At 45.8% G+C, this 27,247-nt stretch overlaps 1 protein-coding gene across 2 annotated transcripts in view; it reads left to right on the top strand.

Annotated features, from left to right (window-relative positions):
* The first annotated feature begins 3,206 nt into the window (after window positions 1-3,206).
* PSKH1 (protein serine kinase H1) overlaps window positions 3,207-27,247 on the top strand; it is a 30,413-nt gene continuing 6,372 nt past the window's right edge. Inside the window, exons 1-3 of one of the 2 annotated variants that reach the window (XM_058845598.1) lie at window positions 3,207-3,258; window positions 4,630-4,792; window positions 5,914-6,939. In XM_058845598.1, coding sequence (XP_058701581.1) covers window positions 6,001-6,939 — 939 coding nt within the window. In that variant the 5' untranslated portion in view covers window positions 3,207-3,258; window positions 4,630-4,792; window positions 5,914-6,000. Of the gene's footprint in view, window positions 3,259-3,373; window positions 3,757-4,629; window positions 4,793-5,913; window positions 6,940-27,247 lie in introns of those variants that run through there. The other variant, XM_058845597.1, reaches the window with a different exon arrangement.

Raw genomic sequence — 27,247 nt, 5'->3', positions numbered from 1 at the left:
AAACTCTGAGGGAACCCATCCCTGCAGACAGGTGAGGGGTTTCAGGAGGGAGCAGCCAGGCTGCAGGACCAGGGGAGTGGTGGCCGCCCCATCCTTGGACGTGTTCAAGGATGGGGTCCGAGCAACCTGGTCTGGTGGAAGTTGTCGCAGCCCATGGTAGGGGTTTGGAACTGGATGACCTTTAAAGGTCCCTTCCAACACAAACCATTCCAGGATTCTGTGATTCTTCACAGACATTCCTGCCTCAAGGGCTGAATCCTTCCAATGGGGCTGGAGGCAGGCTGTAGTAGGTCTTGGGCATCAGAGCTGGCAGGGGATTTCTAAAGGGGTCAGCATGGAAGAGCAGGTGAGGCCCCTCTCCAGGGAGACCAGCATCTTGGAAGGGAGGAGGCAAAAAAAATAAATGACAAGGAGACAACAGCCCATTTTACCATTTTGTTAGACCCTGCTCAAGCACAGCACTGCTTTGTGAGTGTGTCAGAAACCTGTTAGCAGCCCCCTCTTGGAGGAGGGAGAAAAAAACCAATGGTTTTTGGCTGGAGCAGTGCTGGTGGGAGCCCAGGCACCCAGAGCCTGGCAGGATGAGCAGCTGCAGAGCCTCTCAGTGCTCAGGGCTTCACGGCCAGTGGCCCCAGCAGCAAGGTACTTATCCCAGTCAGAAAACTTCCAGCTGTAGCTGCAGAAAAGGCTCTAGATGGAATAACAGGCATCAGGAATCAACAGGCAATGACCCCAAAGTCAAACCGGGTGCCTGACCTGGCAGGCAGTGGATCACACGGATGAGCAGACAGTTCCCTACCTCATGCCTGGGTGTTTTGCCAGGCGGATGTTGGCTTTGTGCAGATGTCTGGTGTGAAGTTCTCTTGGCTCCAGTGGGTCTCAGAGCACCACCACAGCATAAATTATACAAGAGCTGCTCTGATTGAGGTTCTCAGAAGTCCACAGTTCTGGCCCAGGGGTTCAATGCCTGTTGGCTCTTGGACATTTTTCAGCAGTGATGGACCTGGAACTGCCTCATTCAGTGTTCCCATGAGGCTGGTCAGGAAACAAAGCTGTGAGGAAGTGACTAATGGAAGATGCATCCCCTGAGCGAAACACATCCTTGCAGAGTACTTATCCCTGTGTGATCGTCTGTGACCAAGGTGAGGCAGCCCACTGCTCTACACCCATCAGCCAGGGTGGCAGAGAGGAACGCGCTGGTGGAACCAAGATGGGATGACCTTGAGAAACAGCCTAAAATAACAGGATCAGCCTAAACAGGGACACGTGCAAGGTTTGACATGTCAGACAGAGGTTAAGCCACCTCTCAGGGACAGTGTGGGGGATGTGTGGCTGTGGAAACCTCTCCAGAAAGAAAGCGGGCGGATTAGAGAGCTGAAAACCTATCAGCAGCACCGTTACTTCGTGGGACAGCAAGAACTGGGGAGTTTCCCTTGCAGAGAACTGTACAACTCACCAGATCTGTCAATTCCAACCCAGGCAGCCCCTTCCCAACCTTCACACATTTCCACGTTTTGTCGGGAATTACATGGAGAAGAAGCTGATGACAATATAATGTGCATCAGCAGGTACAACTTTTACTACATTATGACTTACTAATCATTTTAAAACAGCCGAAGATCCCAGGAGCATTAAAATAAACCCGGCTATTTTTAAAAGCATGGTAGGAGTGTGAAAATAGCCCCGCTCCACCTGAACCGCCTAGGGAATGACGTGACAGCCAAGCTGGAAAACAAACCCGACAGCGTCGCGTTTGTATATCCCCAAGGGAAAGGAGTGCCGTCAGCATCCCTGCAAGGTGTCAGTCACCCCTCTCTCCCTCCTTTCGGGTCATCCAGGGCTGGGACGTGCAGTGTTTTGTTTGAGGATGAGGAAAGGCTATGAGGAGGAAAGTCCACAGGCAGTTACCAAGCAAACTTTGCGGGTTTTGTGGCACTTCGTAGCTGGGGCAAAGAAAGGAGAAAGGAATGTGCCTCGTTATTCTGCTGTGCACAAGAGCTATCCCACAGGGACTGGGTTTTCCCTGCCAAGGAAGAGGACCAAGGCTTCCGGGCAATTCTCTTGCAAAGGGAATGTTTTTCCAGAGTCCCGCAGCCCAGCGGGGAGCCCTCGGAGCTGCTCCATGGGCTGCGGGCTCCAAGGCGCTGCTGGGGAGCTGTCAGAGCTGGATTTGGCTCCAAAGAAGAGGCACTGTGGCGGCTCTTCCAAGGCAGGAGCATGGGGAGCAGGAACATCGCCCCTGCCAGGGGATCACCGGCTCAGCCCACAGGGCTGAGGGACGCAGTGTTGGAAAACGCCAACATCTATCAACATTAGCTTAAGTGTTGCAAAATGCCAAGAATGTCAACATTAGCTTAAGTCAGGCTGTTCTTTGATGTAAGATGTTTGTATACTTTCAAGCCAAATCAGCAAAAAAGGATACCTAATCAGTGGAACAGCCAGCAGCCAGCTCCCTCATTCAAGGATATCCTGGAACTAACGCGATTTGGGGATGTAATTAACTAAAATGTTAGTGTTTACCTATATAAACATTGCTAACTTGGCAAAATACTCCACGTCCCTGTACTCTAGAGCTGAGTTATCTTCATTGTAACACTAAAAATCATGCCTGCTGGTCAAAAAGACCCTGCCCAGGTGAAGATCCTTCCCCTGAGCTGGGGTTTCGTGATTTCTATGGAAAGTACTAACCAATCTTAATAGAGGGGCTGTGCTCGGGAAATTACCAACCCTGAACTTCTCTTTGTTAATAATGGCAGGGAAAGGTGGGGTGTGCTGGATTTGTGGAATAGCACCGAGCACCCAGGCTGGGGCAGCTCTGAAATACACAATCCGTGTTTCTCTGGAGTGTGTCAGTATCGGTTCAGTGCACACCAACAAACGAACCCGATCTTGTGGGTAACAGCAGGGCCAGAGAGGTGAGGGGTCCATGAGGGTGAGGAGTTCCAGGGGTCCCAGAGGCCTGAGGGGTCCCAGGCGGGGCTCAGAGGCCCCAGGGGATGCTGTCCGGCCCGGCAGCCCCTCACGCTCCCAGAGCCACGGGCGGTCCCGGGCCGGCTCTGGGCTCTGGGCGGGTCCGGGGGGCCGATCCCGCCGGCCCCGGTAGGGGGCGGTAAAGCGCCCCCGCCCTCCCCGCGCCTCGGCCCCGCCCCTCTCCCCCTCCGCCAATCGCCGCGCGCGGTGTCCCCGCCCTTCGGGCGTCCCCGGCGCGCGCTGATGACGTCAGGAGGCGGTGCCGCGCCGCGGCCGGAGCGGGCCGAGGTGAGTCCGGGATCGGCGGCCCCGGGACCGCCCGGCACCGGCTCCACCTCCGCCTTCCCTCCCTTCCCCTCCCTCCTTCTCTCCGGGGGCGGCAGTGGTGCGGCCCGGGAGGCGCGGGCGCGGCCGACCCCGGCCCTTCAGCCCTGCCGCTGCCCGGGGCGCTGGGCCGCGGGGACGGGCGGGCCGGGGAGGGAGCCCTGCCCGCTCCCGGAGTATCCCCACAGTGGGGCGGGCCCGGTGCTTCCCAGCTCTGGAGCCGAACCTGATGCGGGACGAGCTCCCAGCACCGGCCCTGGTCCCTTTTCCAGTATAGCGACAAACGGCCTGGGGTGGGATGAGTTCTGAAAACAAACAGTTTTGGGAATCCCGGTTGGTTTGGCTGATTCTGGCCAGCCCTTGGCTCCGGCACAGCTGCTGCGGTGCTGCAGCAGCCCCAGCCCCGGGATTCCCCTCCGAAATCCACCAGAGGCTCCCACTGGGAATGCCGAGTTATGTCAGGTTTGTGTCAGGCAGTGAGAGGCACATTTGAGATGTGTTAGTGAGACGGCAGGCGAGGAGCTGAACCTCCACGGGGAGAAGCATAAATCCCATGTTCCTTCCCACCACTTCCAGCTGTAGCTCAGATAGTTTGTCACACAGATAGTGTGCCACCTGCCAAGTATGTGATTCCCACTCGGAGAGCTTGTAATGCTTGGGATTTATCTTAATTCCTTTCCCCACGTTCTTGGTGATTATTGCACAGGAGCATGTCCTGCACTGATGTGGAGTTAAGCATTTTGTTGCTGACTGGTGTGCAGCTCTGGGGTTCTGTAGCCTTCACTGGAACAGTGAAGTGTACAAGGAGGAGCCACTGACATGCTGGAGTTGCTGCCAGATCTCAGTTAATGCCATTAGTGGATTTATAGATGATACTTTCAAGTGTTTGATCCTTCTCTTTGGTTTTATTTATGGGTGGGATGTTTTACACAAGTCCTTCTCTACATGTTTAATTACTCTGTAATAATCTTATTTGTGGATGCTCTCATTCCATTTCTCTGTTAATTCAATATGCTTTAAGGTTCAATAATGCTGGGAAAACTGTCCATGGGAGGCATTATTCAAGACTAAATAGACCTCTTAATTTTTTATCATGGTGCTTTAATTTGAATGAAGCTCCACCTCCAGGGCAGTGCTTGGTGGAAGTCAGCTAACCTTTCTGTGAAGTTGTTTTTTATTTCTACTGCCTTCACCCTGCTACAGCATGTCTGTGCATGGCTGGGTTGTTTGATTTCAGGAGGGTGCTGCCAGGAGGGAACTTCTCACTTGAGAAGTTACTTTGATGATGTTTGATTATAAAACTGAATCTTAACTAAAGCCTGGTTTTCTTTTCAGGTTGGACGAAGAGTCTGAACTTCTTCCAGGTGTCCCTTTAAAACTTTTTTTATTTCTCCACTTGCTTCTCCTGGTGGAAGACCGGCTGGGGTTCCTTTTCTGTTGTTCATGCTGAGCAGTTGCTTGGAGAGGTGGTGCGTGAGTGGAGATACACCTGGTGATGGTAAGATCTAAAATCAAGTTTTCAAGGCTAATGGTTTTCTGTAGCCTCCTGTGGAGGCTCAGGCACATGTTGGTGGGCTCTGAGTCAAAGAGGGCAAATGTGAAGCTGCCCAGTGACTTCCAGAGCCACAGGTGGCTCCCCCATCTCCTGCCCAGTCCTGTTGTTTTAATCAGCACATAAAGACTCGCCCAAGTGCAGCTGGTTTGGTTTTGTTGGGATACAGTGTGATGAGCAAGAGTGCCTAGTCTGGAACAGCTGGTAGGAATTCCACTTCTTACAGGCAGCTCCAAATGGAAAGCCAGAAGTGCCACTTGGTGTCTAAAGATGTAAAATAAAACTAAATTGAGATTGTTGAAAGATGTAAGAGCCCACCTTGGTTTGTCAGCGTTTGGAAGATGAGAGATTTGCTGACTGAAAGCTGCTCTGGGTAAGTGAACATCTCCCTTTTAGCGGGGGCTGCAGCAAGTTCAGTGGTAAAATACTTCTTAAAACCAGTGTCCCTCTAGCTCAATATTTCCTGCCTCTTCTGCTATTCCATTAATCCCCAGCAGTTAAGTAGTGAGAAGTTTAAGGCAGTGTAAAAATTCAATATAAAGAAAATCTTGGAAAGATGTGTTAAGTGAACAAGTTGCTGAGGTACTCTGTGGACTTTCTGGTGAGCAAACTCAGAACTATAGGGTTTGGATTGGCTGCTGACTGAGGAAGTTGAGCAGATCTAACAAAACGAAAGAAAATGCTTGACTTTTTCCTTTATTTGATTTTTATTAAGTGACTGTGTCTAGACAAAAAGACCTCCAGAAGTCTTATGCAGCCTCAACTGCTGTGTGACTGATTCAGTGCTCAGCAGGGAGCAGAAAACAAACGATCCCTAATAAAGAGAGATACTGTGTGATTTCCATGGACACATCTGTTCTGACCATGATTAGGTGTTTGTAGGCGCTGCCTTAATTCACGTGTGATGAAAGCAGCAGAGCACTGTGCATGTTCTGTAGTAGAGAGAAGTGAAAATCCCATCTTCTCAATTTGTGATAGCATGGGCCTATTGTTTGGATTTATCCCTCCATTTGAATCTTTACTACCTTGATTCCTCTCTATTTTTTTCTTTTCATTCTTTTTCTAAGATTCAAATGTGGGAGTTGCCCCGGCTGTGGTTGCTGCTGATGCTCCCCTGGGAACATGCCTTGACAGGGAATTAACACCAGTCAGTGATGGGCTGTGGGACAAGCAAAGTACTTCCCGAGCCCCCCAAAGATGTGCAGCTAGACCTGGTTAAAAAAGTCGAACCTTACACAGGCCACAGTGACATCTACAAGCATTTCATCAAAGATGACTGCGGGGCTGTCATCAAAGCTGGCTCTCCCTCCCCTCCGCATCACACCAACCCCTATCCTGGGAACCCCCTGCCCGCGCACCAGCCCGAGCCCCGCAAGAACAAAGTGGCCAAATACCGCGCCAAGTTCGACCCCCGAGTGACGGCCAAGTACGACATTAAAGCGCTGATCGGGAGGGGCAGCTTCAGCCGCGTGGTGCGGGTGGAGCACAAGGCCACCAAGCAGCCCTACGCCATCAAGATGATCGAGACCAAGTACCGGGAGGGGCGGGAGGTGTGCGAGTCGGAGCTGAGCGTCCTGCGGCGCGTCCGCCACACCAACATCATCCAGCTGATCGAGGTGTTCGAGACCCAGGACCGCGTGTACATGGTCATGGAGCTGGCCACCGGCGGGGAGCTCTTCGACCGCATCATCGCCAAAGGCTCCTTCACCGAGAGGGACGCCACGCGGGTGCTGCAGATGGTGCTGGATGGGGTGAGGTACCTGCACACGCTGGGGATCACCCACCGGGACTTGAAGCCGGAGAACCTGCTCTACTACCACCCGGGAACGGATTCCAAGATCATGATCACGGACTTCGGGCTGGCGAGCGCGCGGAAGAAGGGAGACGACTGCCTGATGAAAACCACGTGTGGGACCCCGGAGTACATCGCTCCCGAGATCCTGGTCAGGAAGCCCTACACGAACTCCGTGGACATGTGGGCGCTGGGGGTGATCTCGTACATTCTTCTCAGTGGCACGATGCCCTTTGAGGACGACAACCGCACACGCCTGTACCGGCAGATCCTGAAGGGAAAGTACAGCTACTCGGGCGAGGTGAGTGTGCTGAGGGGAAGGCAAACAAGAAGCTCTCCCTAGGTGTGTCTTTGTGATGACCAAAAGCTGGCTGTCATGTGGGTGGTAACATTCGCAGGGGTAAAAAAAATTCTGTAATTCTGGCTTTTAAAGTCCTTTCCCATTTTCTGTCTGTTCCCAGTGCAGTATAATGAGCTCCTTTAAAGAAAATGTGTGCACAGAAAGAGGAAGCTTGCTGTAGAACACAACTGGGATGTTTGTGGGTTTCTAGCTGGGGGGACCTTGGCTGTGGTAAGCTGCTGTTAGAGGCTTTGCAGTTGAAACTTGTGCCAGGGTGTTTGAAATGTGGCACATGGATCACTAGTCTGATTTCAGACACAAGTCCAAGTGTAGTATGGAAACTAGCTTTGCTGAAAGACAGGGTTATGGCAGGCAAGGGGCACTTGCTTCTTCCATCTGGCAATGGGATTATTTCTGAAATTGATCTGCATTGCTTCCTGAGCTTGGTATGTGAGAAAATGGAGGATTGAAGGATAGTTTTCATAGATAAGGATGGAAAGAAGAGTCTTAGGGGATAATTTTTAGGCATTCTGTAAATGATAGTGGGGCTTGAAGGTGCTTCTTGATCTTCAGAAGAAGCAGTTTGAAGTTAAACACTTCTAAATAACATCTTCACACTTCTGATCGAAGCCCAGTTGACATTAGGAATGCATGTTGCTATTGTTATGTCCTTGCCATGTCATGCCCTTGACTATTGAGTGCAGGTCTATATTCTCTGGATAAAAATACAGGTCTGAAAAGCATGTGTAGAAAGGCAGTGTGAATATCCAAAGGCATGGCCTGGCTTCTGTTTGAAGAATGAGTGGACTAGGGCCCTTCCTCCAAAATAATTAACATTTGAAGGGGGTCTGATCAAACTCAGTGCAACCATAAGCAATCTGGAGAGAGTGAATTGAGTGTTTTGATGGTTCCCTGGGGTAATCTATTTTGATGTCCACTGGTCCCTGTGCCAGAACGGACTGGTTTTGAGAAATATTGTGAATTACAACTAGGCCACGGAGACTTGTTGGTTGTACGTGCAGAGGTAGCCATGTGCCACAGAGAAAGCATTAAACTCCATTTTGGAAGTGTCAATGCACAAGCCTGAGGCATTTTACTTGTTATGCCATCACAAATTACACACTTTGGGAGTCTGTTATGGATACTGTGTGTGACATGAGTGGTTGGTTTGGAAAGCTGTTGATGCTTTACTGCTTGGAAAGCAAATACGTGTCAGCCAGCAGTCTGTATCTGTTGCCTGGATGCTTTCTGTTCCTCTAGAGCCAGGGAAAACGGATGCTTTAATTTACCAGTGTAATTAAGCCTATGCCCCTAAATTGCACAGTGCTTGACTGTAGGCAGGTATTGGCAGGAGATGCAGTAAAGAGGCTGCTCACTTTGTGAATAAATTCTAGGAGAAAACAAAGTGAGCCAGAGGTTTAAAGGTGTCTGCTGTGTTTCCCACAATCTTGCCAGCACTCTTAAAGCTATCTTCTGGGTTTTTAAATGCTTCCGAGTTTTTGATGTTCACAGACAATGGCTTTTCTTTTTTTTGTGTTACACTGGAAGAAGTGGGAAGATGTCAGACATGAGGCTGTTGGTAAGTTTGTCAGACTAATGGCAATGGCAGGAGCTCCAAGTCCTGGTTTCTTTGGAGTAGGAGTGGGCAGAATACTCGAGTGTGTTGCCGAAAGCTTCTGTCTTGGATGGATGCAGGAGCAGAGGTTTCATGGTAATGACTGCTTTTCTTCTCTGTAATCTGAAAGTTGAGGATCTGAAGCAGAAGAGGAAACGTTGAAAGAAGCCTGTGAACTACAGTGCCCGGAGCTGACAGCTTGAGCTCTGTGACTCAGACAAGTTCCAGTGGGGAAGGAGGGAGCTGTTTTCAAGCTGTACCATGGCAGGCAGCAGCAGTGCCCTGAGTCTCAGTGCAGAGTCCTGCTTTTTGAAAAGTCTGACCCCAAAACCTGGGCACAGAGGACAAAGCTGTATTGAAAGAGGAACAAAAGCCAAGATGCATGCTGACCTGAGAAGCAGCTCCATTTTCTTGGAGAAACAAGTGATCTCAAGTCCAGCTAATGTAATTGCTTTCTGACTGGGACCCTCTTACCCTGGCTTCTGTTCCTGGAGTGTGAGGCCTGTTTGAAGAGGCCATTAGCAGATCAATAGGAGAGGTGTCCCACAATAGGTTATTCAGGTACTGCTGACATCACTGCTCTGATTATCTCTTGTATCTCCTATACTTTTTGAACTGCTTCGAGTAATGGCTAGGATGAGGAAGGAAGGACAGCTAACTTTGTAACTTGGTGTGCTTTTTTTTCCTAAGCATCCTGAGTAAGGGTTAGGTGAGCTATTGACACTGTGTTCAATGCAGCCTGCTGCAAAATCACTCTTTTTCACTTGTTTTGTTAGAACTTCCTAAAAAAGAATGTTTGGGCATATTTTTAATTTAATTTTTAATTTAAATCTTGGAGATGCAACTGATTTCTGGGATCTCTTCATAGCTTAAAAAGTTGACTGAGGAATAAAGCTGGAATTACATTCTTAGTTTCCTTTGAATTTGAAAGCGCAGAATTGAAGATTGTACCATCATTATCCTGCTAGGACAGGCTTGCTCTGGTTCTGTTTCAAAGCTTCTCCTTCTGTTGAATACCAGTACTTTTATGTTGCTTTACACACCTGGGAAAACTGATGGAATAAATGGAAGATAATATATGCTATGGTTAAATTGGGAAACTTAGCTAAGGTGTATGATTGTTCTGATCTTGATATCTGACCTGGGCAAATCATTTCTCTCATGGGCTGTTCTCCTATTCATAGAACAGAATCAGCTTTTTGTGGTATGCTCACACTGGGTGAGGTTGGTGTGTGCTGCTGTGGGAACATGTCTTAATCAAATAACCAAAAAAGCTTGTTCTAAATAATGATGCTGGTGGGTGCATTGATAGGAGAGACATGCTTGATATATGAAGGAAGTTGGGCATTGCAAGTCTGTAGGAGCTCTGCAAGGGGCTTAGCAGCCTGTGGGGAGATGATCTGGTTTTGTGTGACTTAGATTTTCCAGTGGTTTTTGATAACAATCTTCACCAAAATCTCTTGAAGGAACTTTGCAGCTGTATTTTGATAGTGGCCTTCACATGTTTCAGCAGTTTGCTGATAAGCACAGATGTGAAATATGTGGTCAGTTCCATAGGGGAGGGCAAAACCTTCAGTGACAGTGAAGATTGAAGGATCTGTTCCTTTTGGCCTAAAAGCTAGCAGGAGAAAGTTCCCTAACAAACGTGCACACTCTCTGATGATGCAGATTATTCAGAAGGTGAGAATGAGGGCTATGAACCTTGGAAATCTACCTGAGTTTGAAGAGCAGCTGGACAAATTAATGGAAGACACATTGATGGAGAGAATGACCAAAGGTCAGAGGAAAGGCCTGACTTGCAAATTTTATGTGCATTGCATTTCTACTTTTCTCTCCTTGAACATTCAGAGTCTTAATGATCTTCTGCCCTAACTCAGAGTTTAAAGCACCAAGTTAAATGCAGGTGTTGAGTAAACTCTGCAGGTCCTGTATGGATAGATTCAGGCTGGAAGAATGCCCTTAGTTACAGGAAAACCAAGTTACTCTGGATGAGTAGCATGAATGATGTTCCCATAACAACGAACTCAGTCTGTGTGAGTAAAAAGATAAACCATTTTCTCCCCAAGCAGTTTTTCCTGCCTGCAGCTGATAGCAGAACCAGGAAGCATGGAGATTGCAGACAGTGCATTAGCAAACAAACTACCTGTGCTACCTGTCAGAAAGCAAGATAAAAATAAAGCCATTCCAAGGCACCTGATGCGTGCTTACAGGATGAGTGCTTACCCAAGCACGTCTGCAGAGTGTATCCAAAGTATCCTTGTAATTGTCCTCATTGTGGGGGCTGGTTAAAAGACTGTGGAGGATTTGTAATCTCTCAAATCCCTTGTGTCACATAGTGGAGGAGACAGGTGACAGGCTTGTCAAATTTTAGTATTAATTTCCTGCATTTATTCAACATTTTGAGAGAGAATGTGGTAGAGCTTGAACCCAGACTGCTTCTGACTCAGTTGGGAGCTGGTTGCTGAATCGCCCATCCCGCCCCAGAGGGACTGATCAGTCATTGTATTATGAATTTGATGACTGTGGTTGGATTTCCTGTCAAATGACAAACTTAATCTAAAAAAGGCACAAGCAACAAAAAGAAACTGTAATTATTCTCAGTAACCTCCTTCCTCTAAAAGTTACAGTTGGAAATGTATAGTGGCAACTCACCTTTCTATTCTGCTTTTGTATTTTACTGTAGAAACTGGTCTATAAGAGGAAAAAAAATTACATTTGCATATCAGAGAAAATCTCTCCATAATTCTTATCACTTTTGGGAGAATTTAGTCAGTATAGGACAAGCATTCTGAAACTTTGGATGAGGCTTTGTACATAAGTTTTGCAATGAAATAAGTTTTACACTGATGCTGTGGCAGGTCTGGCTGGCTGCCAGTCCTGGAGTGATTCCTGCATGTTTGTACTTCTGATCACTTAAAATGAATTACATATACCTATGTAATTAAAAAAAAATCATTCTTCTGTTGTTTTGATTATAAAAGTACAATTACTTTATCAAAATATACCAGTTTAGGAAAAAAAAATCAATTCTTTCATACCGTGTTAGCTTTCTTTTCTGTTTTATACTTGGTTTGCCCCAGAAATCTGTCCAGGTTTTTTTCTTGCAGTTCATACCTTTAATGTTACATATCATTAAGTTTTGGGTGTTAGGTTATGTGCTAATTAAATTGGATAAAGAGTAGCAACTGCCCTGAAAGAGGGAAAGCTCTGGTGATCTTCTTGTAGTACATCTCCTGTTTAAGATGGGCATAAGGCAGACCGGCTTCCCTGAATTTGGACTGGAGTATGTCTTCGGGAAAACATTCAAAGCTAGTTTAAAATATAGCCAGGAGCAGAGAAGCACTACTGCACTCGAATTCTCCTTGGTCCTATATATTTTTTAATACAGGAGATTAAGTCCCATATGTACAAGAGGCCAGAAAAGCTGGTAGGTACGCCCCTTCATTTAAGATTTACCTTTGCAAAGTGTAGAGCTGTTCTTTGCTCTAAGAGGAGCTCAGTGCAAGAATCAGTGCACCTGATTCTTCTGGAAGTTCTCCGTTGGCTCAGTGCCTGGGAGGGTCTGGATGCAGCAGGACCCCTCCCTTGTGGGGTCCCCAGAAGGCCACACTGACACCTGGAGTTGCCCTCCATGGCAGTGCCAAGATGGTCTTTAGACCCATTAGATGCTTTTACAGGGTAGTCATCACCTTGGCCTCTGATGTCTGTGCCAGAAGAGAGGAGGGGTGCCAAAGCAGCAGGGTGGCCAATTTTCCATTCTTTTCCCTGGAGTTTGAGTGGCCCAAGCTGTTGAATGTAGTGTAACAGAAAAAACAGGAGCAGCTGAAGGCAAGATTTTAAAACACATTTGCAGTACTTATTGGCATGAACATACAAGTCTATGGAACCATGTTTTAGCCTTCTTGGGGGAAGAAAGAGCTTTTTACTTAGAGCAGCTGCTGTTTTTTCCTGTGAGCCACATTAGATGGTAGAAGTGTTTTACAAGAGTCCTGTTCTTAGAGTAATGCAGGCATTTTTTTTTCCTAAAATCTAGAGCTGGCTTTTTTCTCCTGTGTAGGGAAGAATTGTTTTTTTATATAAATTGTTGAGCCCTTTGCCTGGAAAAAAGTAAAAACCCATCAATTTACAGAGGAATGTGCTTTTGCATTTCACATGGCTGTGTGAAAGCGGTGATTTTGAAGTAGAACAACGAGTGTTGGCAAGCTGCAGTCGCAGGGCTTTGCTGAAAAGGGCACTCTGCTCGCCTTTGAAGAGCTGGAGCACTTGAACAGGATGAAAGCTCCTCTCCAAGCCCGGCACAGAACACTGAGGCCAGTCCAATAAATGGACTTCTCTTGGCTTCTGCTCTTTCTTTTCTTTTAATGCACCACCTCAGTGGGTGTGAGGATAGGTGTGTTTGTGTTGCTCCATCTCCAAGAGCTGAAGTGTTTGTCCAGATCTCTCCCTCTGGAGGAAGGGACATCTTTGGAAATGTGATAACCTCAATTAAAACCTGGAAAATCCTCTATCCTTCTGCATGTATCAATGACTATGCTCCTGCAAAAACTCAGCATGCTACATTGGTAAGCACTTAATTTACAGGTAAAGGAACATCTTCTCCAGTGAAAAGGCTTTGAAACCAGTGCATGCATTTGGAAATGGCTCTGGCTGCATCTTATGATTCTTCTTGAAGGTTGCTTCCTCCAATGGAATCGGTGTGACAAGGGCCTTTTGCAAAATCACTCCTTTTGCCTTTTTACTATGTACTTCAGCTTATGTTGCAACACAAAGTGAAGAGAGCCCCCAATGCTAGGGCAGGGTAAGCAAGGAGGGGGGTGATCTTTCTCTGCCTACACCTGCCATTTCCATACTGCTGCAGTCTGCAACACTCAGTGTTAATAGTTTATATTTCACAGAGCTGTGCATGCCATCAGGATGGGGTGGAAACTCTGTCTAAGCCTCAAAGCCTCTAGAAACAAAGAAAGCAGGGAAGGAATCTCCTTGGGGAAGAGGAATGTGGGTTTATTCCCAATGATTTCATTCACAGCTCTTTTTCCTTGGGGCTGCTGTTCATACCAGTAGTACCTGCAGGTTCAAGGCAGAGTGAGGGACAGCAGCTGCGCACTTTGGTTAAGATTTTTGGAGTGAAAGACTGGGTTTGGGGAAGTGGTGCACAATGTATGGCATGTAATACAAGGATGGAGGAAGGCAAGAGCCACATCTGTGAGGAAAGGATTTATATAGTGCTGTGGTTTGACATATATTTTCATTCCTTCATCTGGGGGCCCTATAAAATCCTGTTAATGGTGGAATAGTATTTCTGCAGAATTAGGGATGTAGGGATAAAGGGACACTGGTAGGGTAGAAAAAGAATATTAAGCTGCCTCTGTACAGAATACATGTTATTAACAGAAAGGATTTGAACTATCAGCTACCATTGGTGTCTTTGACTTCTTTACATTTGCCTAAAAATAGCCTGGGCCGTTTCCTCTCTTACCTTTGGCTGATTGAGTCCTTGGTTTTCAGCTGTGCCTCAGATGTGTTGTTTTTTCTGATACCTTAGTGGAGGTGTATTTTGAGGGAAGACATGCTATTGCACACTCATTGACTTAGGACCGAGGTTCAGAGAGTAAGAATATGTGTTAATTCTGCACTGGGAAGAGCTGTGACCTGCAGGAAGCCTGTCCCTAAATGCAGCAGCTGTCCCCTCCTCCCCTTCCTTGGAAATGGTTACCCTGGGGATGGAGTCTGTGGGAAGTCCAGCTGCTCCTGGTGGTGGGCTTGAGCCAGGTGTAACCCTTGAGCAGAGTGTTTGCACTCTGGTTCTCTCACTGCTGTGGCACACATGGGAATTTATCACAGGTTGTGGGGTGAGTGGATTGGGACATCTTGCACTGCTTCAGCTGGATTTCCTGGCCCTGCTCTGCTGAGGACCTGAGGCCCCAGATGATTGTGTGGAAATACAACACCAGGACAGCACAGGGAGGACTGGCTGGCACCTGTAAAACATTTTTGAAGTGAGCTTTTGAGGTGGAGCTGTAAAACTGTTGCATCCTGGAGAAAATTACAGCATCTTCCTAACTCTGTTCTGAACCCCAGGCTGAGGCTTTGAGGCTTTGCAGGGCTGGCACCTGGCTGTAGTTCTAGCTGCTGCCCCTGGTGCAGATTAAAAGCCACTTTTGTTTAATCAGAACTGAGCTCTGTGGGGAAGGGCTGTGAACATGTACCTTGCTGCAAATCAGTTTGTGGCCTGTAATTGACCCTGCTGTAGAGAAAGGCAATTGAACCTGACATATTTGGAACAATCTGGTGTTGAAAGGTGTTTCAAATTTCCTCTGACCAGAATTTGGGACTTCCCTAGCATTTGCAGTGTGTTCCTTCCTTGGGATGTGATGAAGGAGGAGTTAAGCAGTGTGCTTGGCATAGGTAGGAAGTCAGGGTTTTAATATTACATAGTTGAAATCTCTTTTCAACTGCAAAATCTGTTCTGGGGAATTTCTGTTCATGATGAGCCAGAGGGCTGAAAAGGTGCTTCCTAAACCCAGAGGTTTTCTTGGCAGTCTCTTTACCTAATCCCTGAAATCCCTAAATCTGACAAGACTGCAATTGCAGATTTGAGGCTGCAGACAGAGGGACCTGGATTAGTTGTTTGGGTGGTTCAGACTGGCAGTGGGTGCATCTGAGTTCCCTGGTTTGGAGCATGAGCTGCTCCTCCTCTCTCTGGTCTCACCTCCCCTGCTTTGCCCCCCTGCTGCCCCGAGTGACTGACAAGGTAGAAAAACCAGTCATGTTTTCCAATACCTTCGTTATTTCAAATGGAAGCTTTTATAGATTTTCCTGAAAACTGAGCTTTTGCTAATGCACCAGATTAGTGTTGATTGGTGACATGAGAGCCGTACACACAAGTCAAGGAGAGGCAGAACGTTCTGGAGGTGGCTGTTAAGAGACACCTGCTGTTCCTGCAGGGTTCCCTGAAGTGCTGGTGTGGACTCGTGCCTGGCTCTGTGTCTACAGCTCGTGGACTTCCATAATCACGGCACTCCCTACGCATCCAGTGCTCCAGGCGCTTCAAGTGATTAACCAAAGAGTCTGGTTTTATACCTCACCAAAAGTAGAATTGAGCTTTCTGATAAAAGTATTTGTGCATTTCCTACCTTTGTCTGTGTCTGAAGAGTAATTTCTAAGAAACTTTTTAGTAGTCTGATCATTTTGAGAATGATTATGTGGCTCACATGTGAGAAAGGTTACATTACAGCTGGGATGACTCCGAAGACTTTATATGCTGTTTTCTCAGTGCTAATAGGAGTGCCTGGGTTACAGTTTCTTACCTCTCTACACTTAGTCCTTTATATTTTTTTTCATTTGCTTTTAGCTTTACAAGCTTCAGGAGTTCTTGGTGGCATTCTTCAGCTACTGATTGCTGTGTTTTGCTCGAGAGGGTGATAATGCAAAGATAAGGAGAACTTGACACGTGGCAGAGAATGTAAAATAATTTCATGGCAAAGTCCTCTTCCAAAGTTATAGGAGTTCCCATACTTCTAGTGTTTGGCACTGGAACTTGGAAAGGATGGATCTGATATTGGAGAGATCTTCAGCTATTTAATGAAATAGAAATTCATGGTCTCTGTTCCATGGTCTCCGAAAACTTCCTTTTTGGAAATGAACTGTGAAGCAGGGAGAGCCTGGGGACCAAATCTTGTATTTCCCCAAACCTTGTCATGTTAAAAGTAGCATTTACTTACTGGTGGCTCATCAACAAACTGAAATATGGTAGTTATGGTGGTTCTCTAGAAATGACTGAAGGTCCAGAGGTATTTGGGAGTTTGTTGACCAACCCAGGTGAGGGAAGTGCAGGTATGTTCATGATATTTGCAGCTGACATTGAATTGGAAGGACATTGAGTTCCAGATAGACTTATCAAATTTGAGCAATTCAGTAGCAGGTGTAGTTTGTTGGTTTTTTTTTAAAGTAAGAGTAAGTTAGTGCACAAAAATAGGTGAAGAACAGAAAATTAGGAGGTGTTGGCTTCTGAGAAAAGGATCAGTCTATGAATCACAAACTGTTATGTGAGAGCAGTATCATACTTGTGGGAAAAGACGAATGTACTGAGGTGTATGAACAGAAAGGCAGCGTGTAGAGTGATCCTGCTGTGTTTAGTGGCTGCTGCAGATGCCAAGCTGAAGCTCTGACACTTCTGGGCAGCAGACTTCAAAAACACCACACCAAGCAGAGAGACTTGACAGAAGATCAACAAAAACAATTGTGATTCAAAAAAACCACAGTGTCCGGAAGACTAAAACATTTTTGGCTGTTTGGCCTAGGGAGCGTGTTGTCATAGCAGTTTGCAAATATGTAAAGGGCTGTTTCAAAGAGGAAGAGGAATAATCTCTTTTCCAGATTATGTCAAACAAGAGCCTTAAATGGCACTTAAAAAGATTCACACTGAACTTTTTACAGCACTGGTGTCTCTTGCTCCAAAAAAATGTTTACCCAGAGGATTTCTGAAGCTGTCTTGCAGAACAAGTGAGGCAGTCGTCTGTCAGGAGTGATGCATCTGTGGTGGATCCTTAGGGGACCATGGGATGGATTGGATGATCCTTGGGTGTCTATTGCAGCCCTGCCTTTGCCCTGATTTCCCCAGGAAGCAAAGTTTATGGAACTGTGCTGTCTGTCTTTCAGTCTTCCAGAATTAACTATTTAAATTCTAAGGTCAGTGTCAACCCAGTTTGAGCAATTTGAAGGACTCAAAGTTACGAAGCTCAAAGCTGTGAATTTTTTGCAGTCAGTGGCTCAGTAGGAGAGAGAGCTAAAAAACATCTTCCTGCAGGAAAGGTAATTGAATATCAGTCCAAATTTACCCAAAGCTGATCAGCACATGTTTATTTCTGAAGTATTTATGGCACACTTGACCCTGTTAAGCATGTGGGATGGAGCTTGGGCAGGGATATGTGTTGGAAGGAGGGATATGCTGCTGCACTGGATGGGATATGACAGGGCTGGCTGAGGGCAGGGAGGAGAGAAGCACCTGAATGATAGAACCCTTGGTTACAAGAGACCTTTGAAGAGCTCTAATCCCATTCAGTTTGAAACAGGGGAGTGTTGCCACTAGTAGCACTAGGTCATGTTGGCTGTGATTTCCTGAGTCTTGTAAGGCTTCAGGGGTGAAGATCCTCCACCTCCCCGGTGACCTTTTCCAGGGCTGCACCACCCTTCCCCTGGTATTTCCTGATACAGACCTTCCAAGGCACAGCTTCTCCCTGGTGCCCCTGTTTGGACCTGTTGTGTGGCTCTGTAATCCTTGTAACTACTTCTAAATAAATGTGGTATGCTATTACATTGCTCTTAGGCTTCTCTTTGTCAGGCTGAACAAATCCAGCTCCTTTCACCCCTTCCTGAAGGCCATGTGTCAAGGACCTCTGGCTGTCTTGGAGGCTCTCGCCTGGATCTTCTCCACAGTCTTTTTGAACCTGAAAATGGCCAGGCTCAACAGTAGGTAATATGATTCCACATAGCAAACCAAAATGTTTTAATCTTCTTTTGGAAAGAGAAATGCCCCAATGTAGGTAAGAACAGGGTAGGATTTTAACAGGGAAAAAGATCACGTTGATACAAGATTTTAGCTGCAGAATTAGGAATATGTTACATTAGGGATTTTTGGTTTGTCCTTTTTCCTTCTTGTCCGTGTGCAGTTTGGTGCAGTGTCAATGACATGTTTTGTTTTTCAGCAGGATCAATGTCTCCATCACTGAATAGCTGGGATGCTGAAAGAAATTTGAGAAGAAAATACAGAGAAATGTGTTGGAATGAGATCTAGAACAGTTATCCTGCTCTGAATTCTAACAAGAATGTCCCAAATAGTGCTAGGAAAGACAATTATTAAGCAGTGACCCAGGACTGAATTGTGGTAAACCTAGCAAGCCTACTTAGAGTGTCTCCCGATGTTTTGTTTACTTTAAAATGGGTTATATCCACCTTGCCTACCCAAAACAGTGCTTTCTGAGAGAAAACCAGGAATGGCATTGGGTCACACTGGCCTAACTTGGGAAGCACTAAACCTGGAAATGCTGAGATGAAAGAGGCATCATTTCACCTCCTCTGAAACTATGACAGGGTTAGATTCTGGTTAAAAATGAAAGAGGAATATAAGGAAGAGGACTGTAAGGAAGAAAGGAGAGTCAAGCCAGACAGTGTGGCAGCTGGGGCTTGGACATTGCTGGTGTTTGCAGCACAGCTCCTCATCTTGATCCTTGTGGGTCCCTTCCAGCTCAGGATATTTTATAATTCTGTGATTCACCTGTGCTCGTGGAGGTTAAAGGAGCTGTCCAGAGCAGCAGAGGAGAGCTGGTGACAGCCAGGGAGCAGGGCAGAGTTGGACTGGCAGCTAAGACTGTCTTAGGATTTACTCCCCCTTGTTCATTCCCTCATAAGCGCCCAGGGCTTGTGCACCGACAGCTTGGAGCTTGCAGGAGGGGGTTGTGTGTACGTGGGAGGTTATAAGCTTATCTGTTCATCCCCCCACCACTGCACTAATCAGTGTGATGAAAGAGATTCTTCCTCCCTGGGGAAGATCTTTCCTCCCTGTCAGGAACCACCATTTCTTAATTAAACTCTTACTCTGAACTTGTACGTAGAAACATGTATTGACTTCAGCTCCAGTTCACAGCCAATAAGTCTTAAGGTGATAAATAGTTCAGAGTGAGAGGGCATCATTCAGCTCAAATTTGATTTTTTTGGGAGTAAAAGCACTGAAGATGTCAGGATACCCAGATGTTAGGAACAGTCTGGGGAAGGTATTTTCCAGTTTAGTTACTGCAGATATTTCTGTGAGCTGGTGCTATAGCAATACTTTTGGAAATTTCCAACTCATTCTGTTTTCATGGCAATCTCCAGCACTGTATACTCGGTGATCTCATCTGTTCACCTGCATCCTTCCAAGTCCAGGTCTCTTAACCCTGAGCTTCCTTAATAGACAATTTTTCAGTCAAGGTAATGGTTAAAGTCCCCTGTGTGCTGCTGTAAGTTGCTGACACATTTTCAAGAGATGTAAAGCGATCCAAGCTGAAATGTGGTATTACCCCATTTTAACAGCTATTCCCTAAGCATTGCACTTAGAAGAACCACCCCTGGCTGGAGAGAAAAGCTTTGTGTTTATTGTTTTTGTAGCTGCTGTAATTTTAGTGCATGATTCCAGCTGAATACTCAGTGCCTGTCCAGGGAAAATGGGCTGGCTATTTCCATTCGAAAAGCTGGGTTATAGAAGTTCACCACACCAGATGGCTGCGCATACTTATAATGCTGTGGATTATTAAAGGGCTGTTTTATTTTCCTCTTTCATCCTTCCTTTATTCCTCCTCCCCACATCAACAAATTAGTGCTGAATGCTTGGGAATCTGCCCTGCACAGACTTTAGCGCACTTCATCTCTTCACTGGAAACTTTTTGTTCCAGCTCTTTTGAACCAGTTGGTTCTGATCACCTCATTGCAGTTGTTTGGGGGCTGAATGATGCCTGGGACGGTGCAAACCTGGTGTTATTGGAGCCCCAGCACAGCCCTAGGCTGGTTTGCTATGTCATGTGTCACAGTTGCTGTCCCCAACCTGCTCCTTTGGAGTTGACACTTTCTGATGTCATGTGGGGATCTCCTAAGTTAGACAAAACTGCTGCATCATGCATAAATGCAGCATGGATAATGCAATGAAGAGAGTTCTTGGGGACCTTCTTGGAATCATTGAGGTTGGAAAAGACCTCTTAGAGCATCGAGTCCAGTTAATTTCCTTCTCAAAACTAACAGCATGTCACTTGTCTGCCACCAGAAACATCAGAATTTTAAGGTGCAGCTATTCTGAAAAATGACAGAAGCTGGAGAGATGTGCCCTGCCTTCAGCACCACGCATATATGTTAGATTGAGTCATTTTTGTGAAAAGAAAATAAATGTAAGTAATTAACTTGTTTGCAGTGCAGGCTTTGGTGACCGCTTTACAGCAGCCCCCATGGCAGGCAGAATAAAATTCAGGGACTTGGCTCTGGTATCCAAAATCTGCTCTTTTTGATCAGCAGATCACAAGAAAGCTGCTCTGCCTCCGGAGCGTTGGCTCCTACCCCTGCCTGGGTCTGTCCAGTTGAGTGAGGAGATTGGCAGCAGTCACACAGGTCAGGGGTTTGTTTCCAGCACGTGTTGGGAGCTCTCTGCGGTGCTCGGGGTCTGTGCTCGCATCAGCTGCAGGGGAGAGAGGTGGGATGGTTGTTCAAACCAGAGAACAACACATTGTTTGTTCCCCACATGCCAGCATGCCCGGTGCCTCAATAGCTTTTATGCTGATGTGAATAACAAGCAGGGGTGGTGGAGAGATTTAATCACACAGAGCAGAGCGCTGCACGCAGTCGCCCAGCCTAAGTGACACTCAGAGGAGGATCTCTTTCTTCTCCTCCTCCTCCAGCCTCGGAGCCTGAGTCTGAATAAAACATAACACACTTGAGAGCTCTTTAAGGCATTGTAAAGGAGGCTGCTTTCCCCCGAGTTTGTTAACTAGCAAGACTGGAATTTGCAGATGGCTGAAGCGCCTTGTGTTTTATGCAGCTTAGAAGGCCAGGAGATGCTTTTGTGGGGAATGCTAGTGCACCCTCAGAAGCAGCAGCTGGCATTCCTGAGGGACCAGAGCAAAGTGTCTCCACCATGGGAGTCTCTTCCATTGTCATTGAGGCTGTGGGATAGGTTTCATACTTGGTTGAAGTGCTGCTAATTCTGGACTCCGTTCCAGTCGCTCTCTTGGGTTGATGTAGCTACTTCTGCAGCCATGTGTTGAGTCATGCCAAGGAATGGCTGGGCTGAAAACCCCAGCTGAAAAATTTACAAAAACCCCCCGATTTGGCTCACTTTGTTTGCATAAACCAAACTATCTGTGCTGGCATGATGAGGAGTGCAGCATCGAAGGGGAATGACAACAGAAACGTGTTCCTGTCCTGTGACATGGAGCATAGCTGCTAATGGTGATAAGGGCATGATGTGAAGGCAGTTCCCTCTTACCAAGTGGATGCATTAAACCCAGTCTATTCGTTGGGGCAGGCTTAGTCCCAATAAAGTTATTTTATATTGTGAAACTTCAAAGTAGACATCTGAAAGTTTTCTGTAGGAGAACCTTGCAGGAACCCCGGTGCTGCTGTAGGGCTCCTCAATCTCTTTGGTGCTTTGAAGCTTCTGCAGTGCTCAGTCAGACTCATCCTAGGAATCAGTGGGACTGGGATACAGTATTTTTGGCCTAAGAGCAATCTTTTGCAGCTGTGATAACATGCTTTGTGCTTCATGTTTTTATAAATACTGACTGGCAAGGGACATCCAGGCCTTTTCCTCACCTTCCTCATAAATACTGCCTTTCTTCTCCTGAAAACAACAAACAACTTAGATAGGAATCAGGAAATTAGTATGTATCCTTCCTTCAGTGGGTACTGTTGAGACTAAAAGCTGAGCTTGAAGTCAGATGATTGTTCCTTCTTTTATTTGCACATAACTAACTAGAATATCCCTCTGAAGCTTCGTGCAACTCTTCTGTTCCCCCCACTTTTTTTTTTCCCCCCTTTTAAATTGTGCTGGATCATGTTTTTTAATCACTGTGCTAAATTCTGGAGTTACAGACATTACTTTCCAGAAGATGTTTAGTCTTCCCTCCAGCATAAAGCAAATAGTCTCCAGTGTTAAATGAGTCTGTATCCAGGGATTATCTCATGAGAAATGAGGTTTTTTGAAGCAGACACTGCACCAGGTATCCCAGACAGGAGACATGATTGCAGTTATTAGAAAAACTGGTCACATGTAGGAGGTCTCTGTTGTCATTCAGCTGGTACTGCTGAGGTTCAGCTCAAAATATGGCTATGCCACCTTTTTTTGAGGCATGTGTGGGTGCTGAGGCCTTGGCACAGGTTGCCCAGAGAAGCTGTGGCTGCCCCATTCCTGGAAGTGTTCAGGCCAGGTTGGATGGGGCTCACAGCAACCTGGGCTAGTGAAAGGTGTCCTCTCCATGGCAGGGGATTTGGACTAGATGAGCTTTAAGGTCCTTGTCAACCCAAACCATTCTGTGCTTCTCTGCAGGAAGACACCAGAACTTTATCTTTCTGAAGGAATACAGCTTAACAAAGGGAGCAGAAGTTGTATTCAAACTGCATCACGTTTGAAATTACTCTCTAGAGAAACAGAAATGCAAGTATTGGTGACTTCTCTTCATTTTTGTGGTATTTTGTGGCATTTTTGTGCCACAAAAGAGCAGGATTTGTCATTGCAGCACTGAGATTTAATGGCAAGGCTATCTGATAGAGTTTAGCTGATCCAATGTTTCCTGGCCACTGGATGGGAGCATTTTCCTTCCAAGCCATTCTCTGTCTCTCATCAGGGAAGCAGATGGGCAGAATCTCCTCTGGATTGCTTCAGTCCTGTCATGTGAGCACACTTCTTGTCCTGCACTCACATCCTCCCCAAACACACCAGTGTCAACCTTCCTCAGCTCCTACACAACCCTCTGCTGCAGTATTAATTTGGAGAGTTAGTGGGATTTTGCTAAGTTGAAACTGCTGTTTTGTCAACTGATGAAAGTTTTCTGGAGAGTGGACGCTTTTCTCCAGGGACTGGGGTTACAAATTGTGTTGGTAGAATGTAGTCTTACGTATTACTAAAGAAAAAGCTTCGGTGAAATAGGAAAGATGCATGTGGTGCAGCAAATCAAACCTCCAGCTGTGTAAACAGATCAATAAACTGATTTGTGTTTGCTGACCAGAAGAAAAATCTAATTGCAGGTACTCCATATTCAACATTTGTGGCGAAACTAGAGTAATTGGAATAATGAGAAATCCAATGTGCTTTTGTTTGGAGTTTATTCTTCTTTAGGATTCATTAAACTGGATGGGCCTCTGAAGGTTTAGGCTGGTTATATATCACAGTTCCTAGGCCTTCAGACTTCAAAGGTTTCTTCAAATTCCAAATCATCACATTTTCCATCTTTTAATAAGACTTCAAAAGATTGAAGTAATACTGTTCCTGGTGTTTAAAGGCTGATTTCACTCACCAGAATCTCATTTGACTGAAGTTTGAATCCATCTGGACAGCAAAATAGCTCCTGGGTTGCCTTAATTTCCAGGTTTCTGCAATTACTTACACCTGGAAGAGAAAACAATGCTCTCCTGCATGTCCTGAAGATGTATTTCCAAGTGCTGTTGTGCCAGTTCTCAAATACTTTTCATTCAAGCATCTCTTGCATTTATTTGGACTTAGGTAAAAAAGAGAAGATGGAGGTGCTGGCATGATTGCATTTCTGTGAGGGACCATATTCAGAAAAGTAAAAGGTTTTAGGGTAAGTGGGGAAGAAATACCCAGGAAAAACTGTGAGATTGGAGTTGTGTGGATGTGTTTTCTTTATCTGAGGGGGACAAAAGCCGTCTCAGGGTGGGTATCTTATGTAATTTCAATTGCCAGTAACAGAAATTAAGATGGTAGTGAAGAGTTCTTAAAAAGTTACTGCACAGAGAGCAAACTCACCTGCATTTACCTTCACTTTGAGTTAAAGTTGGTAAATTTCATAGATGTATCGTTATCTTGGATGTCCTGTTAGGATTGTTTGGAAGTGGAAAATGAGTCCTCTGTGAAGGAGACACTCTGTGGCTCCTGGGAGGAGGAGAAGGAAAGAAGGAATTGGGGGTTGATGGAGTGTAGCCAGGTAATGATGAGTTTGTGATTTTAGCTGAATGAATAGCTGAAAGGGAGTCATTAAAAAAACTTACATAAAATGGGTCTTTAAAAGCTTTTTAAGGCAAGCTTGGAAGAGTGGATGCAAAACCTCTTGTTGCCTGGGTTTCATTTGGCTCTGTCCATCGGTGGAAAAGAGAGCCCAGAGCTCTGTAGCTGGAGATCCCGAGTGTGGAGGGAAGGTGACGTGGTGCCAGCTGACATATGGTACCACCTGGGATTAGCTGAGATTATACCAATGAAGATTAAATCCTGCAAGTTGATTCCCCTTGCTGTTATTTAACAAATGAAGTACCTTATCCAAAGTCTGCTGGGAATCTATAGGCTTGCAATGTGATTTATGTTCCCCTGTGGCAGGGCAGATTCAGCTTTTTGGTTCTCTTGTGAATACCATGAAGGCTGAGCTCCTCAATGGTCCATCATTCTGCAAAACAGACCAGTGTGTTCAGTTGCAATTGAACCTTTATTGTGGTTTGCCTGACTAATTTGAAAAAGGATTTTTGCTATTTCATTTACCTTCTTTATAAACACTTTCAGGAGTCTGTGATCAAAATTTGTCCCTGTTCTGTTCTAGCAAGCACCTGTTTTCTTTCTTACCATTCATTGCCAAGGTATATTTCACCAGCTAAGAAAAAGTCATTTAAGGCAAGTTGTGACAAATTAATTTTATTTATATATTATATTATAATTATATTCTTTATAAAGCAGTAGACAGGGGAAGAGGAAATGGCATCAAGTTGCACCAGGGGAGGTTTAGATCAGATATTAGGAAAAAGTTCTTCACTGAAGGTGTGGTGAGGCACTGGAACAGGCTGTCCAGGGCAGTGGTGAATTACCATCCCTGGAAGTGTTCAAAAGACCTGTGGATGTGACACTTGAGGAAATTATTTAGTGATGAACATGGCAGTGCTGGGTTATGGTTGGACTTGATGATCTTAAAGGTGTTTTCCAACATTAATGATTCTATGACAGAAAAGCTAGAATTTTTATTTTATTAATGGATTTAATTATTGAAATGTAGAGTGGAGTGGATTTGTTTCAAGCACAGAAGTGGTATCTGTTCTGCAGGAGAAGGCTGTGCTTCCTCCCTGAGCACCAAGTATTTCTATTCTGAATATATTCAGGAAGATTTATAGGTTTTTATTCACATAGCAATATTTTCCTTATACCAAGTAGTTAATATCATTTTCAGTCTCTTCTCTTGCATAGTTACTGGCAGTGATCATGTATCCCACTTCAGCTGAGTAAGCCAGACTGTTTTAGTCCTTGTAAAATAAGACTGTGGTACCCTGATCCCCCTCACAGCCAGTTCCTCAACTAAAGTTCAAGTTCACCTTTCCTGGCCGTGCACTGACAGGCCGTGGGCTGGGAGCAGTGCTGTAACTCTTACACCATCCTCCTTTTCATTAAAAAATCCTCCCAGGGATCTGTTCTCTTGCTGGTGCCTTGAATCTTTTGAAAAGAAAATTGCTTTCTATAGCAATGAATTACAAACCTCCAAAAAATCAGGACATACCTTTTTTAGACCTTTTGCACAAGAAAAGGGCATTATTTCTGGTTGTACAGTCAGTGAACCCTGAATTTTAAAATAGCTGTGTGCTTTTCTTCCTCACCCAATGAAGAGAAGAATGAGAGACATGGAATAGCAGACTTTTGCTTTTTTAACTAGACATGGGTGGGTCCACTCAGTTACATATATATCACCATTATTATATGGAAATCTTCATTGCAGGAATCTGCTCAGGCTATTTTTAATGAAGCTTGTGATGTGATCTCCACAGAATTGAAAAATTCAGTATTGGTGGTTTCAGGACAGGTGAGACCCCCAAAATACCCAGTGATTGCAGAAACCTGCTCTTGCTTGGCTCCATTGACCACTTGGGATTTTCTGGTTTTTTTCATGCTGCCTCCTCCTCTCTATCCTTACAGTGGAAGGTATTTTGTCACGTTTATTTCCACCTTTGTCCACAGCCCAGCCTTCTCCTCATGCTGAAGGAAATGTTCTCACTTCCCAACTTAGTGCAAATACAGTATTTTGTCAGAAATGAAACAATTCAACATTTGTGGCTGTAGGTATTTGACTCATAAGTTGTTATGGCCATTCTTGGGTGCTGGGAGGATATTTATTATAGGACTAATTAATTATTTTGGGCTTGTTTCTTTAAAACTAGCCTATTGTAAAACAAATTCCTTCCTCTTTCCATGGTAAACATTATTGAAAATTTCTTATATCTCACATTTCTGTATATTTAGAACATTTTATGGGGGTTGTTTCCAGCTAGGCTGAGCTGCTGTTCCAGGGTTAACGAGTAGCAACATCTAAATTTCCATGTGGGAGTGAGACCAAGTTCCATAGCAGAAAATTCTGCCTAGTTTTGGTTCCAGGATCAGTGCAGAGGTCAGTGCTTCCTCCCTAGATGTGTGCCTTAAGATGAAGAATCAGAAGAGCCCTGTGGGTCTGGTGTCAGAATCCTGGGAGTTCTGATACGGCTCCTGTCCCTGCAGTGACACTTGGACAGGGGAGGGTCTGCAATCAGATACAGTTACTGTGCTTCTGTGTCTTCTAATAGTTGTGTGACTTTGGGAGCTGCTGTGAGAAGATGAGGTAGGAAGGACCAGCAGCTGGAGCAGGCAATGGTTCTGTGAGCCTGTGTGTGTCGCGGTGCAGCAGCTGGAGGAAGCACAGGCGTGTGGTGGGTGTGTGACTGAGTGTGTGACTGCTGGTGAACATGGGGCTGGACAAGGGGGAAAGGGCCTGGAGGCTAGGGGTGTCCAAGTGTGTGTGGACACAAGGACAAAACTCCAGGAGGATCTGGGGACCCAGTGGAGCAGGGAAGTCCCAGCCACTGCTGGAGAGATGGTTGGATCTGGGGTTGACTGAGACCCTTGAGTGTGTGCGGTGGGTGTGGAAGTGTCTGCAGGCTGGAGGATCAGCTACAGAGTGCCTG

The sequence above is a fragment of the Poecile atricapillus genome, chromosome 10 (genome assembly GCF_030490865.1).
Source record: "Poecile atricapillus isolate bPoeAtr1 chromosome 10, bPoeAtr1.hap1, whole genome shotgun sequence".
Classification (NCBI taxonomy): Eukaryota; Metazoa; Chordata; class Aves; order Passeriformes; family Paridae; genus Poecile; species Poecile atricapillus.
Note: the sequence above shows the minus strand (reverse complement) of the source record. Positions and strands in the feature narration are given on the sequence as shown.